The 19,261-nt window shown below is 39.7% G+C and overlaps 2 protein-coding genes across 4 annotated transcripts in view; one reads left to right on the top strand and one right to left on the bottom strand.

Annotated features, from left to right (window-relative positions):
• Positions 1-8,434: 8,434 nt before the first annotated feature.
• MRPL51 (mitochondrial ribosomal protein L51) lies at positions 8,435-10,739 on the bottom strand. Its single transcript, XM_081059669.1, has 3 exons — positions 10,465-10,739; positions 10,279-10,389; positions 8,435-9,885 (listed from the first exon to the last, which is right to left on the bottom strand). Exons 1-3 carry the CDS (start codon positions 10,541-10,543, stop codon positions 9,689-9,691), a joined length of 387 nt encoding a protein of 128 aa, XP_080915795.1. The 5' UTR covers positions 10,544-10,739; the 3' UTR covers positions 8,435-9,688.
• A 77-nt stretch (positions 10,740-10,816) lies between these two features.
• The window catches only part of NCAPD2 (non-SMC condensin I complex subunit D2), a 28,666-nt gene continuing 20,221 nt past the window's right edge, over positions 10,817-19,261 (top strand). The window contains exons 1-2 of one of the 3 annotated variants that reach the window (XM_081059629.1): positions 10,817-11,511; positions 12,383-12,532. In XM_081059629.1, coding sequence (XP_080915755.1) covers positions 12,406-12,532 — 127 coding nt within the window. In that variant the 5' untranslated portion in view covers positions 10,817-11,511; positions 12,383-12,405. The other 2 variants (XM_081059628.1, XR_013994007.1) reach the window with 2 other exon arrangements.

Raw genomic sequence — 19,261 nt, forward strand, 5'->3', positions numbered from 1 at the left:
TGCCGCGCGAGTACCAGTCTTTATTAGTGCCGGCCACGCCTACCCGATAAGGTTGACAACCCTGCGGCCCAATCCACGCCCGGAACAGGCGCCAGTCCTGAAGCGAAGCCCAAGCAAATTGGCCAATCACAGCTCTCCTCTCATCCCGACTCTGGAATAGTGTGGTTGTGAGGATCCTTTACTCACCAACGTAACTATAGTTTGCTTATGGTCTAACTAAGTGTCAGGGCAAGGTGAAAATACTCCTCAGCAACCTGGAGGGGCGACTCTTAACAGTTTGAGTGAGGCCTCTTTTGGTGCCTCCTAGCCAATCGCTGAGCAGTTTCTGAAGACCGGGCCCGCCCACGGCCCAGCTCCCGCAGCTCCAGCCAATCGCGCCCCTTCGGCCGAGAGCCGCGGGCGGTTCGGGGCTCGCTGTGGCCCAGACTCTGAAGTCCTAGGAGAGGCGGGGGTTTGGCAGTCTAGGCTTAGCCGTGGCCCCCAGACCAGATCGGCGCTCCACGCCACCACCCGGCCTGTGACAAACAGCTCCGAGGAAGCAGAATCCATCAAGGCAGATGCGCAGGCTCTCGGGTCAAGTACCGGGCGCAGGATTCTGTCCCACCAAAGCAGATACGAAGTCTTCGTTCATTCGTTTCCTTCAACATTGCCAACAAGCTCCTCACGCAATGTTATCCAAAATTGAACTTCCCGCCAAATCTGCTCCTCCTATCCCTCCCAGGTCGTTTACTACATCGGCTCAGTTGCCCAAATCTGAAACCTTGAATCCATCCTAGACTTCCTTGCCGTTCACCTTTACCCCTCCTCTAATAATTCACCGAATTGAGTGGATTTTTCCTTAGTATTTCAAGAATTCCCTCCCCTTGTCTCACTGTCCTACTTTAGACTACGCATTATCCTTCGCCTGGACGCCGTCCCTTTTAAAACTCACCGTTACTGGGTCGGCCTGATGGCTCAGTTGGTTAGAGCGTAAACTCTCAACAAGGCTGCCAGTTCAATTCCCGCATGGGAGGGTGGGCTGTGCCCCCTGCAACTAAAGACTGAAAAGGGCAGCAACTGGACTTGGAGCTGAGCTGCGCCCTCCACGACTAGACTGAGGGACAACTGCTTGGAGCTGATGGGCCCTGGAGAAACACACTGTCCCCCAATATTCCCCAATTAAAAAAATGTTTTTAAAAACCCAACTCACCATTATTTTAGTTCCCGCTAAGCAAAAAGGTAGCAAAATACACTAAAACAGTGCTTTCTTATCACTTAGAATTTTTATATTTATTGAAAGTGTACATTTACACAGATATATTTTTATATTTCATTTTCGTGCACCCATAAAACCACCAAATATAAAAGAATGACGTGGTTACTGTATTCCTAAAACTTCCCATTCAGAATTTGACTCTTATGATTCATTTTTTGACTCAGTTTTGGATGTTCATGATTTTCCACACAATGTAGCCTCTATCAACGGCTTTGGTGATACACCATTTATTAAGAGTGTTCTTGTCTTTGCAATTTTGTTCCAAGCTTCAGGCACTTATTTGGCAAGTTTTGATTCTTATGAGTTAGGTATAACAAATACAGTCTGACTGCTGTATGGTTAATAGTTACAGTGAAACATCCCTTTTAAATGTTAAAATGGAAAAAAAAAATATCTCTTAGAATCAATGAAATATTTCTTTCTGCTTCTAGCCTTGCCTTCCCTCATATAGTCTCTAAGAACCACTAGGGTGACCTATCACACAAAACAAAGCAAAATCAAATGTCACAACCCTGTTTAAAACCATCAAACAAGTCCTCTTAGAAACATAATGTGTTGACCCTGTGTTTATCCCATTCCCCTCCTAAAAACCACATCAAAATGACAATTTGTAGAAATTGAAAATAAATGGGAGAATGGGAGGAATTATTTCTGTCAGTGTGAACACCTACGAATCCCCACCAACTCCCCCCTAAAAAAAATTTAAAATTAAATTTTTAAATTGAGATATTTTTAAACTTTTTAAAAAATACTTACAGATTCACATAAGGTGGCAAAATAAAAGTACAGAGAGGTTCGCCTATAGCCCTTCACCCAGTTTTCCCCAGTAGCAACATATGTAACTACAATACAATATTAAAACCAGGAAATTGACATTGGTATAATCCAGAGCTTATTCAGATTTTGCCAGTTTTAAATGCATTTGTGTGTGTGTGTGTGTTTTATGTGTGTTACCACTACCACAATCTCCCTTATGCTATTATGGCCACACCAACTCCATCCCTAACCCTTAGCAACCATTGATATTTTTTTTTAACCACTAATTTTTTATAACATTGACTAGGACATTCATCCTAGTCTTATTGCTGATCTTAAAGGGAATACGTGTCCATAAATATTTGTTGATCTCTAGTATATACCGTTTCCCCGAAAATAACCTAGCCAGACCATCAGCTCTAAAGCATCTTTTGGAGCAAAAATTAATATAAGATCCGGTCTTATATAAGACCCGGACTTATAGTAAAATAAGACCAGGTATTTTATATTATATTATCATATTATATTATATCTGACTCGGTCTTATATAAGACGCAGTCTTATAGTAAAATAAAACGCATTAGAGCTGATGGTCCGGCTAGGTCTTATTTTGGGGGAAACACAGTAGTTACCAAATTAAGGAAATTTCCTTCTGTTCCTAGTTTTTGTGTTTTTTTAATCATAAATAATTGAATTTTTTAGTTCCCTTTTCTATGTCAACTAAGATAATCATGGAGGGATAACCCCTCATCTTTCATAACAGGAAGCTGATATCTAAAGCTGCTAAATCATGAAGAGCAACAGTGCATATTATTTCAAATTATGATGATAAATACCAGAATTCAGTTAACCCTTGAACAACATGGGTTTGAACTTCACAGGTCCACTTACATGCTTTTTTTCCTTGTTTTTGTTTTTTAAATCAAGTTTACTGGGGTACAATTGTTAGTAAAGTTACATAGATTTCAGGGGTACAATTCTGTATTACATCATCTATAAATCACATTGTGTGTTCACCACCGAGTCAGTTCTCCTCCATCACCATATATTTGATCCCCTTTACCCTCATGTACCACCCCCTCTCCCATTACCCTCTGGTAACCACTAAACTATTGTCTGTGTCTTGAGTTTTTTTCATTTGTTTGTCTTGTTCTTTTGTTGTTTTTGGTTTACATACCACATATCAGTGAAATCATACGGTTCTCTGCTTTTTCTGACTTATTTTGCTTAGCATTATAATCTGAAGATCCATCCATGTTGTCACAAATGGTCCTATTTCATCTTTTCTTACCACCGAATAGTATTACATTGTGTATGTATACCACAACTTCTTTTTTTTTATTATTTTAATTTATTAGTTTCAGGTGTACACGACAAGGTAATACTTAGACGTTCATCATTTATATCCCTCACACTGTGAACCCCCCTCCCCCCCATCCACTATCCCTCCGACCTCGCACCGAGCCATCACATTATACATATAAAATTATAGTTGGCATTCATTATTGTTTAGCTTCTGGTGTATACCACAACTTCTTTATCCATTAATCTATCGAAGGACATTTTGGTTGTTTCCACGTCTTGGCCACTGTAAATAAAGCTGCAATGAACATTGGAGCACACTTGCCTTTATGTCTTTATAAATGTTTTCAGATTTTTTGGGTAGATACCCAGGAGAGGGATTGCTGGGTCATATGGTAATTTTATTCATAATTTTTTGAGGAACCTCCACACTGCCTTCCATAGTGGCTGCTTTTTTTTTTCAATAAATACATACAGTAGTATAAATGTATTTTTCTCTTCCTTATGATTTTCTTAATAACATTTTTTTCTAGCTTACTTTATTGTAAAAAATACAGTATATAATACATATAATTTGCAAAATATGTGTGTTGACTGTTAATGTTATTTGTAAGGTTTCTGGTCAACAGTAGGCTATTAGTTCTAAGTTTTAGGGGAGTCAAAAGTTATACTTGGATTTTTGACAGCACGTGAGTCAGTGCCCCTAACCGCGTGTTGTTCAAGGGTCAACTGTAGTTGAAAGAAGTGAAAGTCTTTCATCTGGGAAGGTAGTTTGGAGGGTAGACTGGGGTGAAGCAGGGGACTGCTGTTTTTGTCATACAACTTTCCCTTCTTTTTGATTAACTATATGCACACGTTACCTTGATTTTTTAAAAAATAAAGCTTAATGTAGAAACAAATTGTCTCCCATCCCATTTTTAAATTGAGATATAATTCATATACCATATAATTTGCTCATTTAGTATACAATTAGATGGTTTTTTAGTATATTCACAAGGCTGTGCAACCATCTCCATTAATTCCAGAATATTTTCATCACCTCAAAATGAAACCCTGTACCTGTTAGCAGTCATCTCCCATTTCTCACCTCTTACCCCAGCCTGTGGCAACAACGAATCTACTTCCTGTCTCTTTAGATTTGCCTATTCTGGACGTTTCATATAAATGGAATCATACAGCATGGAGCTTTTTATGACTGGCTTCTTTTATTTACTAGTGTTTTCAAGGTATCCACATTGTAGTATGTATCAGTACCTCATTCTTTTTTATTAACATCTTAATAATATTCCATTGTATGGGATGTACATTTTGTTTATCCATTTATCAGTAATAAACATTTGGGTTGTTTCTTCTTTTTGATGTTTATGAATAATGCTGCTATGAACATTCATGTATGAGTTTTTGTGTGGACATGTTTTCAATTTTCTTGGGTATATACCCAGGAGTAGAATTGCTGGGTCATAAGGTAATTCTGTTTAACTTTTTGAGGAACCACCAGTTTTCCAAAAAGACTGCACCATTTCACTAAAAGCTAAGTCTTAGCAGTTCTCCAGTCTTCTTCATGATCTGACTCTTGCCTCCATCTCCTGCCTTATCTTTTGCCCTGCACATTAGCTCCACCAATACCATTCATAGTTTTCCCATACACACCATGCTGTTTCTCACCTCTGGACCTGTTTCTATTTCATCTGCTTATAAAGCCTGCGAGCCTCCTTTAAGACAAGTCGGTAATGGGCCTCCTTCAGAAAGCCTTTCCTGACCCCACTTCTGCTCTCTCAGGATGAGATAAGCATCCCTACTCTCTATACCTATGCATGTAGGTATTAACAAGCTTTAAATGCCACGATATAGTGGATTTTACAATTATGCTTCTTTGTCTACCTCCTACACTAGGTGGAATTTTTTCAATGAAGGAGTTAGGGGGTTTTTGTTTGTTTGTTTGTTTGTTTTTAGTATCCCTAAGGCCTATTGGTGGCCTTCAATAAACGGCTGTTGAATGAATGACTTCTACAGATATTTATCAAGGGCCAACATACAAAGATATCTAACATACCACATATTAGGCTACTGTAGTAATCAAATATGTGCAAGACAGTCCCTGCCCTCAGTGAGGATAAGACCTAGCTAATGGGGAAGACAGACACAATGACACACAAAACAAAGCAAAGTAAAAAAGCAAAAATATGAGTTCACAGGCTCAGTCAAATCAAAGTAAAGGGAACTTGTATTCCCTTGCTTTCTTCCATTTTCCAAAAAAGTGGTACCCAACACTAATTTAGAATCTCTTGGGGAGCTTTTAAAAATATGCCTGGGACCCCATCTCAGATTGAGTTTCTTGGTCTAGGATGGGTCTTAGTTTTTTTTTGTTTTGTTTTGTTGTTTTGTTTTTAAGGTTCTGAGTTTTCTAAAATGTAGCTAGGATTGAATAGCTCTGGTCTACATGGTAAAAAAATCTAAACTCTTCATCCTGGCTGGACTCCTGGTTATTTGGCATTATTTTCCTATCCAAATTTATTTCCTATTATTAGAGAAAGACTACCCATGAGTTAATGATCAGTAACTTACTCCTGTGGACCTGTGTCAGTAGTTCCCACCTTTGCTCACGTGTCTATGTCCCCATGACAAGGCTGCCCCCCATTCCCCTTACCCACCTGAATTATTTCCTGTTCTTCGAAACTCCTGCCCATAGTTATTGTTCATACTTAACATTGATTTCCCATTTCCATCAGCTGAAATTTTCCAAGACTTAGTTCAAATGTCATCTTTTTAACAAATACCTTTTCTGACCGCCCCCAACAAAAAAAGAACTCTCATAGAACTAATTTTCCTATGCAATTATCATATTCAAATTCATATTGTTTACATGCATATCTCTTAAGTAGAATGAAAGCTACTAAGGGTTAGGAATCAATCCTGACTTAGTGATTTATGGCCCTCTAAATAACCTTGCACATAATGGTTCAGTGTTTACTGAATGAAAATATTACATAGTGTTTCACAACTAAAACAAGTGTTTTGTCCTTGCAATCAAAGGACACAGCAGGAAGCATTCTATAAATGCCCGTTGAACTATCAACTTCTTCACCAATGATCACATATTCCACTAAAACATGCACATATATTCTTCAGAACACCTTGCACTTAGCAGTCTCAAATACTTGTTTTTCTCTCCAGTTCACCAAATCATGTAAAGTATCCCAGAGCCACTCATACTTCATACCGATCTCTCTATTCTTATATCCATCTCCTCTCCAGCCATCCATTTGACAAGTCACTCCCATATGAGCCCTGACACTCTCATATATACATTTCCACAAGACCCAGAATCATAATATACATTCAATTATACCCATTAATCCATTTCTCCAAAACCCACTTATCACTTACTTTAACAAGTACTTATTAATCGATAAAGTCCCAACAAAGACATGAAATGTTACTGAGGTTAGACTGAAATATGGCTGTTGATACTTCATCACATCCCTGCAATTGCATGCTGTTTCCGATCCAAAAATATAGCGCATTTCCTCATAGCCTTGAATCTGGGCTGGACTGTGACTTTCTTTGGCCAATAGAATGTGACACAAGTGACACCATCTGACTTCTTACCTATGTCTATCAAGCATTGCAACTTCCATTTTTAACTTTGGGATCAAGCTTCCACGTAAAGAAGTTTGGGTTAGATTACAAAATAATGAGACCATGTTAAAAAAAAATCTCAGCCACCCCAACTGAGGCACCAAATATGTCAACAAACACATTCTGGGCATTCTAGCTCCAGCCAAGCTCCCATCTGAATGAATGCAACGTGACTGACCCCAGCCCACACTAAATGGAGAATATGCCTATTGAGCCCAGGTAACCCAGAGAATATGAATTAACAAATTTTGTTTTCAGTCACTAACTTTCAGGGTGAAGTTATATAACAACAGGTAATTGAAACAAGTATCTACTTGAAAGGATCTGGATCAGATAAGAGGCCTAATCATCCTAATTCCTCTACCTTCAAATCCACCTTGTATCTGTTAAGTAATTCATTTTCTTTAGTTAGCAATACTACTTTTATAAATAAAAAGTTAAACTAATTTTTAAAACATTTCCATTCATTTCTTCAGGTTTTTCTAAGCCTTGACAACTACACACATTCCAGGAGTGTCATTACCATTTACACTTGTCAAGCTCTACTAAATATTTTACATGCATAATTTCATTTATTCCTCACACAACCTTATGAGGAAAATATTGTATTATTCCTACTTGACAGGCTAAAAAAAAATCTAAGGCTTAACTACTTTGCCTAGGGCCACGTGAATAGAGTGGTAAAACTTGAGTTTAAACCCAGACCTGTCTGACTCCAAAGGCCATGTCATTAATCAACAGTCTATACCAGAGACTTACCCATATCAACCTAAAAACTCTCCCAGGAAACACAAATAGCACTTTTTACCCACATAAAAGATTTCTTTAAAAGCAACACATCAAATACTTTCCTTATTTCATTCTGCAAATGTTTGAGAGCCTCATTATTCCAGGCAGTGGAGGCATACTAAATCTAATCCTAGTCAGTACATGATTCTAGAAAGTGGAGCAACATTTTTCTCCTCTCAGTTGAGTAATGCCAAGCTTATTTAATGTGATTCACAGGCAAGTTAACCATTAAAAGAAAAACAGACAGTGGCATACTATGTTTTCATTATAGCTAGACCTACCTCGCCAACTTCTAGCACATACTGTGTTCTCTCACTATGCACCACTGATCACTCTTCCTCTTCCCCGCTTAAAAGGTTCTACCCCGTTTTTCTCTCCTTACTGAAATCCAGCATCATCTATGAAGCCTCTCCAAATTAGGCCAAATACATTTTTACCTAGGTCACTTATTGTCCACATCAATGGTGCCCTAACATGGCTAGTTAAAATTACCTGAGGGCTTTTAAAACTATAATTACCTAAAATTAGAGACATCATACTTTGAAAAAGCAAAAGCCTAGAAACAATCTAAATGTCTATCAAAATGGAATTTGTTAAATTGTGGTACACAATGTGAGGATATAAAATAATATCCACGTTATATTAAGTGAAAATGCAAGGTACAGAACAGTGTATATGGAATCCAATTTTTTTTAAGGAGATAGACACAGTCTTTAATAGACATATAGTCTTTAAACTTGTACGTGCATACTGTATGTCCCAAAGGAGTAAAAAAGAATTTTGTAACAGTGTTTGCCTTGGTGAAAGAACACAAAAAAAGGCTGTGAGAAAACTTTTCATCTGATTACCCTTTTGTAATTTTTAAATTTGCATTGTATGTATGGATACATAGTTTGTAATTTTTTTATTTTTATTTTTTTTAAAAGATTTTATTGGGGAAGGGGAACAGGACTTCACTGGGGAACAGTGTGTACTTCCAGGACTTTTTTTTTTTCCAAGTCAAGTTGTTGTCCCTTCGGTTCCAGCCGTGGAGGGCGCAGCTCAGCTCCAGGTCCAGCTGCCATTGCTAGCTGCAGGGGGCGCAGCCCACCATCCCTTGAGGGAGTTGAACCGGCAACCTTGTGGTTGAGAGCCCACTGGCCCACATGGGAATCGATCTGGCAGCCTTCGGAGTTAGGAGCATGGAGCTCCAACCACATGAGCCACCTGCCAGCCCCCAAGTTTGTAATTATTAAAACACACACATATAGACACATAAGACTCAGCTCAGCTCTACAGATCACAGATCTTTGGGGACAGGAACCAGGCTTTTTAAATTGTTAAACTACCATGATTCTGATGATCAGTCATACTTAGGAACCACGGATGCAAACCATTAATGCCTCATATTAAAGTGTACATGTGAGACTATGACTTTACATCCCTAACTAGAAAAGCATGTGGGTCGGGGAAGAATATATGACACTTTTTTCCCCCTACAGTTCTCAGCTCAGAAAAGGTACCCAGTATTTTTGATGAGAATAGTACCGAACTCCAGTTTTCTGTTATGTTTCATTCCAATGTGGGAGGGTTTTTTTTAAATACATTTAACATTTAGCATTATGGGGCAATTAAAAATTACCACTTTCAATACATAAAACCCAAAGGACAAGAAGTGCCAACAACAATTTTACTTTCTTAAAGGCCATAAGTATGGCTAGACTGCAAAGGACAATCGATGAAGTCCAAACCTAAGACTGTAAGACTTAGGGATGAGTCAGACTTCATAGTCTACATGAATCAGTAAAAGTAGCATCTAAAGGAAAATAAAGTATATCGATAACAGATTCCAAAGAAGCCCCATTTTATTATGGAGAGCACACAAATCCCTTTACTCATAAGGAAAAGTACTGTTTCCCTTCTCCTGGGTGATAGATGTGCCTCTTCCACAATTCCTAGCTTTCTCTTCTACCGGTACTTTCCATGTCGGTTAAAGTGTTTGTAGAGATAACTGATGCGTTTGTTAAGGTTGTGCAGGTCATCAATGAACATCCGATTTCCAACCATTTTCTTCTTTCGGATACAACGTTGCAGTTCATTCCCCTTCCAGCCTCGAAGCCATCTGGGGCCCTTGATTAGTTCTTTGGGGTGCTTTTCAAAATTCCCTGTGTAACATGAGAGCACATATTAGCCCAGACAACCCAGCCTCGACCAGCTAAGCCTTCAGGACACAGTTGCACCTTTCTGAACAGAACCTACAGACAAGCCACATTACAGTATCAAGAGACACGAATTCCGCCATTGCCATTTATTAGCTTTGGAAGAATTACTTAACTTCTCTGTGCTTCAGTTTCAGCACCTATAAAGTGAAAAGGTTATCATGAGTAAACGAGTTAATACACGTACCGCACTCAGATCAGTGCCCAACACAACATAAACAAGCCACACAGGTGCTCTTACTATTGAGCACAGTACCATTCCTACACAGGTGAGAGAAAAAAGAGCTGTCACGGCGTAATTGCCATTCTTAAACTATGCACCATGGAGTTGAGTCTTACCCAAGATCCCGATGTTATCATACACCCCGAACATGGCCCTCTTCTCGTTCCAACGATCAACTACTTTGGGGGGCGGGAGGGTGAGTCTTACGTGTAACAATCCAGGAACACCTAGAGATGGAGAAGAAAGGGACTGAATCTGAGAAGCAGTTCTCCCCGGGGCGTCTTTCTACGTCCGCCACTTACCCAGAGAGAAGCTTCTGCAGGCCGGGGCCACCCAGCCCCAAAGGCGCCTGCCTGCGCCCCCAGCGAGGCTCCCTGCCATTGTTCTAGTCTCTCCCCTACAACAGGACACCTCAATAGCACAGAGTGAGGGCCAGACGTGGCCTCCAGGGAGATGACAAGAAACGTCCGTAGTGGCCTCACACAGCTTTTAACCTGACGCAGCCATCTTGGGCCTTCCCCAAGCAGCTCTGGGCGCAGGGCCCGCCTAGGCTCCACCTTCCCCAACCACAAGCCCCGCCTTCCGGGTTCCGGGGCGGAGGCCTTGACACACTCCGTCGGGCGCGCACGCGCCCCGCCCGGCCGAGGCGCTTCCGGTCTGCGGGCCGGAATCTTGAAGCGCCAGAAGAGCTGAGGGGCTCTGTTCATCATGGCCTAGGGCGTCCCAAAAGTGAGCTTCAAGAAAATTCATTCTTTCGTTTCCTTGGCTGTCCCTCAACTATGAGGGAGCTGAATATCCAGACCGTAGAACCCAAAGCTTCCTTTCTCTGTGCCTCCCAGCAATTTTGAGCTGTCGCTGTTTCTATTACCCCTATTTTACAAGGGAGGGAATCCGAGACTCAGAGAGTGAAGTGACCTGCTAGATGTCACATAGCAGAGCAAATGGCGAAACCTGGATTAAAGCCTATACCTAAATCCTGCCCTGGGGCTGACTGAGTAGGTCACCACCCTAGGGACACTACCACTGCCCAGCTAGAAAAGGGGCATCTTGGGCAGGCACTGCCGGGGTCTCCTCTCCACCGACCCGGACAACGGAAGACCCTGAAGGGAAGTGATCACCCGCAAGACCAGGAGCGTGGGGAGTCGGAGCCTGAATCTAGGCCCCGCCCCTCCCTAGGCGGCGCGGCCGGGCTTTCCGGCTCCTGCGCTGTGATTGGCCGGTCTCTGCAGAGAGCGTCGCGATTGGTCCCCTTGCGACCGTTGAGATTTAAACTCCACGTTTTTGGCTTTGCCCGCGCGGCGCCGCGCCTGGCTCAGAGGCAGATTTTTGCCTCCTCCTGCTCGCGATTGGTAGGTTTCTCGGTCCTCTTGAGCGCTGCCTCTCTGGTTGGTGCGTATTGTGCACGCCTGTTTGTGCACGCCCTGTTTTTTCCTTCATTTCAGCCCCACAACCGAAGTCTGAGGAACGGCAGGTGAGGTTCTCCGGTACAGTGTGGTGTTAATGGAGAGCGGGGAATAAAAGACTGGGAAAATCGAGTACAGGGTAATGCTAGGCAGCGTACGAGAGGCAGGGAGGTCTAGTGGGTACGATGTGGTGGAAACAGTCTGATATATCCGCTGCAGAATTTGGGCAGATCGCTTAAGCTTTTGTAACCTCAATTTCCTCTTCTGTAAATTGGGCTGTATTATCACTCCAGGAGATTGGGATTTGGAAAATTGGATCAGATATGCTCTATTCAAATAGCCTAACAGAACCTGGCACATAAACAGGTAATGTTAATGCTCTCCCATTCCGGAGCCAGGAAACCCACTAGCCCATGCCAGGCCACTGTTCTGGCCTCGGGCGAAACATTCTATTTTAAAAAGCTTTGCCCATAACAACGGAAATAATGCAAACATAACACATTGATATGACACTTTAAAATTGTTTAAACATTTTCATGTCCCTTGACTCCTTTGAAAATGAGCTACAGTGATCAGAGACTAGTAGTCCCCTTGTACAGGTGTGGCCCGGAGGGTTAAGTGACATAACCAACTGATAGAGTCATGACTAAAATTAAATTCTAGTCTAGGGTTGATTTCACATCCCCTAAGATGTCATCAGCACGATGTAAGACTAAAAAGCATTATGTATGGGAGGGCGTGGGGGATAGATAATAGAACCATAAGAAAAGACAGCCCTTAGATGCAGATCCTGACCTATTTGCTGTTTGGTTTCCAGCCCTGTGAGCCAGTTGGAGAAGGATGTCTCCCCAACTTTATGAGTTCCATCTGCCCTTAGCCCCAGAGGAATTGTTGAAAAGTGGAGGGGTGAATCAGTATGTTGTGCAAGAGGTACTGTCCATCAGAAATCTTCCATCACAACTTAGAGGTAAGAGTGCATAACTGCCACTGTGCCTAATAACCATCCCACATGTAAATTCTATTGTTTGTCTGTTCCACTACATCACTAAGCGCCTTGAGGGCAAGGAACATGTTTTTCCTATTCCCTATTGTTTTCTCCTTAGTATTGCATGGGATGCATTACAGGAAGAGTGCACTCATTGACCACCTTATCTCGAGTATTCAATAATTAATCTTGGTGTTTATGGGGGAAAATTATTTTAGAGCTTTATCTCCTGCCATATGCCAAAATAAAGTCCCGGTGGATTTAAGAGCTATTGGAGAAGATTGCTTTCTCCAAATGTCTGGGACTTGACCCGACCTATTTCAAGTTAACACTTTTAGATTCTAGAACTCTTGTTTCTGAGAGTATGCAATAATCAGGAAAAAACTATATATGAGTATGTATAGCTGCAACACTGTACAATATATGTGCAATATATGTTTCCATGCATGGAAACCTATAGATGATCAAGAATAATTTATGCGTTATCAAACAAGACTCCATAATGTCACTATACTTACTAGAGGTTGTCTTCTATCAGTCAGATTGCTTTAGAGAGGTACACAAAGTAGAGATTGAAACTCTAGAGCCAAGCTGCATGCATTTGAATCCTGGCTGTACCACTCTGACCTTGGACAAGTTACTTATTCTCTCTGTGCCTCAGTTTCCCCATATGGAAAGGAGGAATAATAACCTACTTCCTTTACTATCTCCTACAACAAGAAGTGTTGGTTAATACAACAGCTTGACTATCACTCCATCTTTATCTCCTCTTGGCCTTCCCATGATGGTTGCCAGGTGGCAGTTCTTTGTTCTGATGTCCAGAGGTAGAAAAGAGGATTTTTCTATTTTGTGCTTTTTCTTCTTTCCCTTTAAAAATTTTACCTGAAGCATCCCAACAGATTAGCCAGAATTGGATCATGTGCTATTTCCCTAACTAATTACTAATAAGAGAAATGGAATTAACCCAGATTGGCTCAATTGATCAGTAATTTCTTAGGAGCCTTCCTAAACCTGGACATATCACCATTTGGTAAACAAGGAATAAGTGGAGTATGGAAGTCGACTGATGGGTGGCCAACCAACAGTGTCCACAGATAAACTATTCTCTCCATATTGGGTATCACCAATTGCACATGGCTACACACTAGCAAACTGTTCTTCAGTTATTATAATGCATTATTTTTTAAAATGGATGATTACCTTCTCTAGAATCCTTTTTTTATATAATTACATTGCTTTTGGTGTTTAGAATCCTAAATACCAGTTCTATAAATATACAAGATCAAATCATTTAATTTTCAACATGTACTGATGATATGCTATGTGCCAGGCACTGGTGATACAATAGTAAACAAAACAGACAAGATGGCAAAGTTCTCTCAAGGCTGCCAACAAGTAATAAATAAATATGAAGTGTGTCAGATGGTTATAAATGCCAACAAGAAAAATAAAGCAAGATAAAAAAGACAGTGTGCCAGGGTAGGGACTGGCATTTTATGTTGGATGATCAGAGAAGGCTTGCTGATAGGTGTCATTTAAAAGTGAGGGAGTATGTGGGATTACCTCAAACTAAAAAGTTTTTTCACAGCAAAGGAAACCATCAATAAACAAAAAGGGATCCTACTGAATGGAAGAAGATATTTGCCAATGATATATCTGATAAGGGGTTAATATCCAAAATTTATTTAAAAAAAAACACTCACTCAACTCCAAAACAAACAACCCAATTAAAAAATGGGCAGAGGACATGAAGAGACATTTTTCTAAAGAGGACCTACCGATGGCAAACAGACATGAAAAAATGCTCAACCTCACTAATCCTTAGAGAAATGCAAATAAAAACCACAATGAGATACTACCTCACCCCAGTCAAAATGGCTACCATCAATAAATCAACAAACAACAAGTGCTGGAGCGGATGTGGAGAAAAGCCAACCCTTGTGCACTGTTGGTGGGATTGCAGATTGGTGCAGCCACTATGGAAAACAGTATGGAGGTATCTCAAAAATCTGAAAATGAAACTACCTTATGATCCAGCAATTCCACTCCTAGGTATCTATCTGGAGAAATCCAAAACTCTAATTCGAAAAAATTTATGCACTCCTATGTTTATTGCAGCACTATACACAATAGCCAAGACATGGAAACAACCGAAATGCCCATCGGTAGACGACTAGATTAAGAAACTGGTACATTTATACAATGGAGTATTATGCAGCCATAAAGAAGAATGAAATCTTACCATTTGTAACAATATGGATGAACCTAGAGAACATTATGTTAAGTGAAATAAGTCAGACAGAGAAAGACAAATACCATATGATCTCACTTATGTGGAATCTAAAGAAAAGAATGAATGAACTAATCAGAAACAGTCTCAGAGGCAGAGTTAAAACTGAGGTTGCTAAATGGGGTTGGGTGGGGATAAGGGGGAAGGTGAGGGGATTAGAAAGCACAATTAGTAACCACAAAATTGACACGGGGATATGAAAGTCAATTTGGGGAGTGTAATCAATAATGTAAAGATCCGATGGACACTTGTCTCATTAGGGAGACCATCTCAGGTATGATGTAGATGCCTGATCACTGCACTGTATACCTGAAGCTGAAGCTGAACAATAATGAAAGTCAACTACAATTTTATATATACATATATATACATATATATATATGTATATATGTATAGTTATAGGAAGCGGAGTACAGTATTAAGAATAGAGACAGTGGAAATGTAATGGCTGTGTGCCATGTCAGAGGGGTAGTAGATGGGGGAAGGGGGTTATCACTGTGTGAGGGATTTAAATGGTAAATGTCTATTACATTGTTTTGTACACCTGAAACTAATTTTTAAAAATATCTTAAAAAATAAATAAATAAAAGTGAGGGAGTGACCTATGCAGATTCTCAAGCAAGGGCATGACAGAGACAGAAAAGCCAGTGCCAAGTCCCTAAGGTGGGAAAATGCCAATATGGTTAGAGTGGAGTAAGCTGGGGGGAAAAAGGTCGGGTGGGAAGTGGTGCAGATTATTTTAGATTCTTCCTCAAAATGTGGTCTTTAAGACCAGCAGCATTAGTATCAAGATTTCTGGGCATATTAGACATGCAAAATGAAGTCTCATCCCAGAACTATGAAATTAGAAAATTTGTTTTTGCCTCCTGCCCTGTGAGGACACAGCAAGTAGATGGCTGTCAGTGAACCAGGAATTAGGCTTTCCCCAGACACAGAACCTTGATCTTGGACTTCGCAGACTCCAGAACTGTGAGAAATTTCTATTGTTTACAAACTACCCAGTCTCTGGTATATTGCTATAGCAGCCCAACTGCCTAAGACAGCCTACAAAGGCTTTCTTCCAACATCAAGATTATAAATGCGCAAGTACTTTACCAAACAGGTCCTCAACTTCCTTAGAACTAGGACGTCTCCATTTTATTGGGGAGAGCGGTTTTAACGGTTTAGTATTTACTGAGAAACAGTAAGTCATTAGATTTGCTATAAAACAGTCTCAATCATCAAGCCCCATAAACAGATGTCCATTAATTTTTTCATAGGAAATACGTAATTTTATCATTTTATATATTAATTATAATGCTTTTCTGTTAATATGAAACAATTATACTCAGTTTTATTAATATGCATTTAAGTATGCATTTAAGTATGAAAGCTCAAGAAAAGTATAAAAATCTGTTTATTTTAAATTTCTTCATTGTCTTCCATTTTCCAAAAAACATCTCAGTTGGCCCCAAAACAGTATTACATATAGTATGTGTTTTATATGTATCATATATGTATTACACACAAATAGGAAACAATAATCTTTATATATAATATAGTTCAAATAAAATAATACAGTAAAATATAAATCATTTTGTAATAAATATACTTCCAAACTTTAAGAGTCCCCCAATTAGAAGTATTTTAGTATCTATTTTCTTTAAACTTACTTATTAGACTATTTTTTAAATGAGTTAAAGAAACTTTTACCAATATTATTTTATCCATTCAAATTACCAGGGGGAAAGGAGAGAAATGGCAGAATTAACATTGGCACTGTAAATATTACCTTATTTAATTCTCACAATATCCCTTCAAGATAGGTCTTGTCACTCTCTTATAGAAATAAACAGAAAGATTAAGTCACAGCTGGTGAAAAGTGGGGTTGGGCTCAAATTAATTTAAAAAAAAATTGTTTTTTTAAGAAGATCTCCAGGTAATTCAGATTCACATTTAAGTTGGAGAAGCACTGATCCTAGAGTCTTGTAGGTCATGGTAAAAACTTTCGCTTCAATGTGAGTGAGTCTGAAAGCCATTGGGTTTTGAGCACAGGAGTGACATGGTTTAACCTTTTAAAAGAATCACTACTCTGTTGAACAGAGACTGTAAGGGGCAAAGGAAGAAGCAGGGAGACTAAGAGGCTAGTACAATAATACCAGCTAGCTTGGTTGGGGATCATAAAAGGTTAGATTCTGAATATGTTTTGAAAATAGAACCAACAGGATTATTGATGGATTGGATTGGATTTATAGGGCTACAGAAAGAAGAATCTGGGATTCAGGCTTTTTCACTTGAGCAACTAGAAGAATGAAATTGTCATTTGCCTAAACGGGGTAGAATATGAGAGAAGCAGGTTTTAGACTGTTGGTTATATGGTTGTGGAATTCAGGGGAGACGTCCCACCTAAAGACATTTGGGATTTAATACTCATCATGTAGAGGGTATTTAAAGCCTCTTTAAATAAAAAAGCCTCTTAAAAGCCTCTTTAAATGAGATTAGAGTGAATGTAGATGGAAAAGAAAAGCAATTTGAAGTCATAAGATCTGAGATAGTTCACCTTTTAGAGGCTGGAGAGATGAGAAAGTACCAGTAGAAGAAACTGAGGACCATTGAAGCAGAAAGTGAATGAAGGAGCTAAATGGAAGCTAAAGTAAGAGAACAATTCAAAAAGGAAAGGCGAGAATAACTGCAAATTAATTACTGGATTTAGCAATGTGGCAATTGCTGGTAACCTTGTTAAAAGCTGTTTCATAGGATTGGTTGGGGGCAAAAGCCTGATAGGAATAGGTTTATGAGAAAATGGGAGGAGAGAGATTAGAGATGGTGAGTTTAGATAACTTTCTAGTTGTTTTGCTTTAAAGAGTAGCAGAGAAATGGGGTGGTAGCTAGAGGGGGGATATAGAGTTGAGGGGGGATTTTTTTTTTTGTAAGTTGGGCAGTATTACATGTGTATATGATGAATGGGAATGATGCAGGAGGGAGAGGAAACAATTGTTGGAGCAATATCCTTTAGTAGGTAAGAAAGTACGTGATGTGATGCACAGAGAGGAAGTGGTTTTATTAGGTCATGGACAATGTACAGTAGCAAAAGAGAAGGCAGAGTCTATGAGGACAGATGCAGATAGAGCTTGAGGCAGTGGAAGTTCTCTTCTGTCCAGTTCTGTTGTCTCAGTGAGATAGGTAGTGAAGCCTTTAACTGAGGGTAATTGGGGAAGAAAGTCTTGATGTGATGAGCAGAGGAAAGGTGTGAAATAATTGCCTGAAAATAGAAAATAGGCCTGGGAATTTGTAATAGGCTTACCAGGAAATACTAAATCATAAGTTCAAAGTGACAATAGTTGGCATAGTTGTGTGTTTTTTCAAGCCATTTTTAATTGTGTGGTTACATGAATGGAGTAAGCTGTCAGTTGGATTTAATCCAGATTTAGCAGTGGAGTAATGTGTCGTTAATTGGTAATCTTTGAGATAATAATTGTTGGATTGGTAAATCTCAGAAACTAGATTTCAGGAAATTGAGAGAGAGATTAGACAAAATTTAAAAGGGATATGATAGCAAGGTCAAATGAAAGGCATTGAGCATTTTCCTTTGTTTCAAAGAAGGGAGGCCTGAGTATGTTGGCAGGGTAAGAGCAGTCTCTTCCCTTCACCCCTCTGGGAGAAGATAAAACCAAAGGTGGAAGAGGAGATAAATCTTTGGGTCAGTGGGACTAGTTAGCTTTAAAAGAGAACATCTTTTACTTGAGACCCAAGCAAAGAATGGGAAGATGTTGGCAGAGTGATTTGTTCATAGGGTGGCAGAATAATATGAGAGAGCCATGCTTTGGGTCCCATTCTTTTTGGTAAAGTAGCAAGCAGTCATCTTCTAAAGGAAGACAGGCAAAAGGTAAGAAAAAGTATAAAGAAAGAGAACGGGCTATGAGTATAGCACTAGGGAGTTAGTATGAATTGGAGGAATAAAATAGCTTGTTACAAATCACAGAGAACCAGGCCGTAATTGGACAACATAATGCTGTAATGAGTCGTTAACACCGGCAGTGGTAATGGAGTACAAGGTTCAAGCTTTATTATCTAGGCAAGCCAACCTGCTATTGAAGGAAAGAAGAGTTTGATGCAATTCTTTCCCTCACAGAAAGAGCTAGGAATATACAACTTGGTTCAAAAATGATCTAACTCCCATACTGTCCTGCCAGTCTTGCATGTTCTAAGACGTAATGAGACCCTACTGCCCATTATGCTGAAGTTTTTATCTAGAAGCAATACAACCACAATGAAAAGAGCACTGAGTTTGAGAATCAAAAGATGCTGGGTTTTCAAAATGTAATATAAATAGTAACAAATGAAGTGTATTACAAATGATTGACATAATCACACTAAAGGAGTAAGAAAGAACTAACCTAAGTACTTTGAAAAGCCTATTTTCCCTATATACTGCATATAAA

The sequence above is a fragment of the Rhinolophus hipposideros genome, assembly GCF_964194185.1.
Source record: "Rhinolophus hipposideros genome assembly, chromosome: 9".
NCBI classification, from domain to species: Eukaryota; Metazoa; Chordata; class Mammalia; order Chiroptera; family Rhinolophidae; genus Rhinolophus; species Rhinolophus hipposideros.

Bases quoted from the DNA above. Each gene is read 5' to 3' on its own strand.
- MRPL51 (XM_081059669.1), bottom strand. From the start codon at position 10,543: ATGGCAGGGAGCCTCGCTGGGGGCGCAGGCAGGCGCCTTTGGGGCTGG. The intron at 10,390-10,464 runs GTAAGTGGCGGA...CTCCATCTCTAG, and splicing joins CTGCAGAAGCTTCTCTCTGG to GTGTTCCTGGATTGTTACAC. The intron at 9,886-10,278 runs GTAAGACTCAAC...CATGTTACACAG, and splicing joins TGATAACATCGGGATCTTGG to GGAATTTTGAAAAGCACCCC.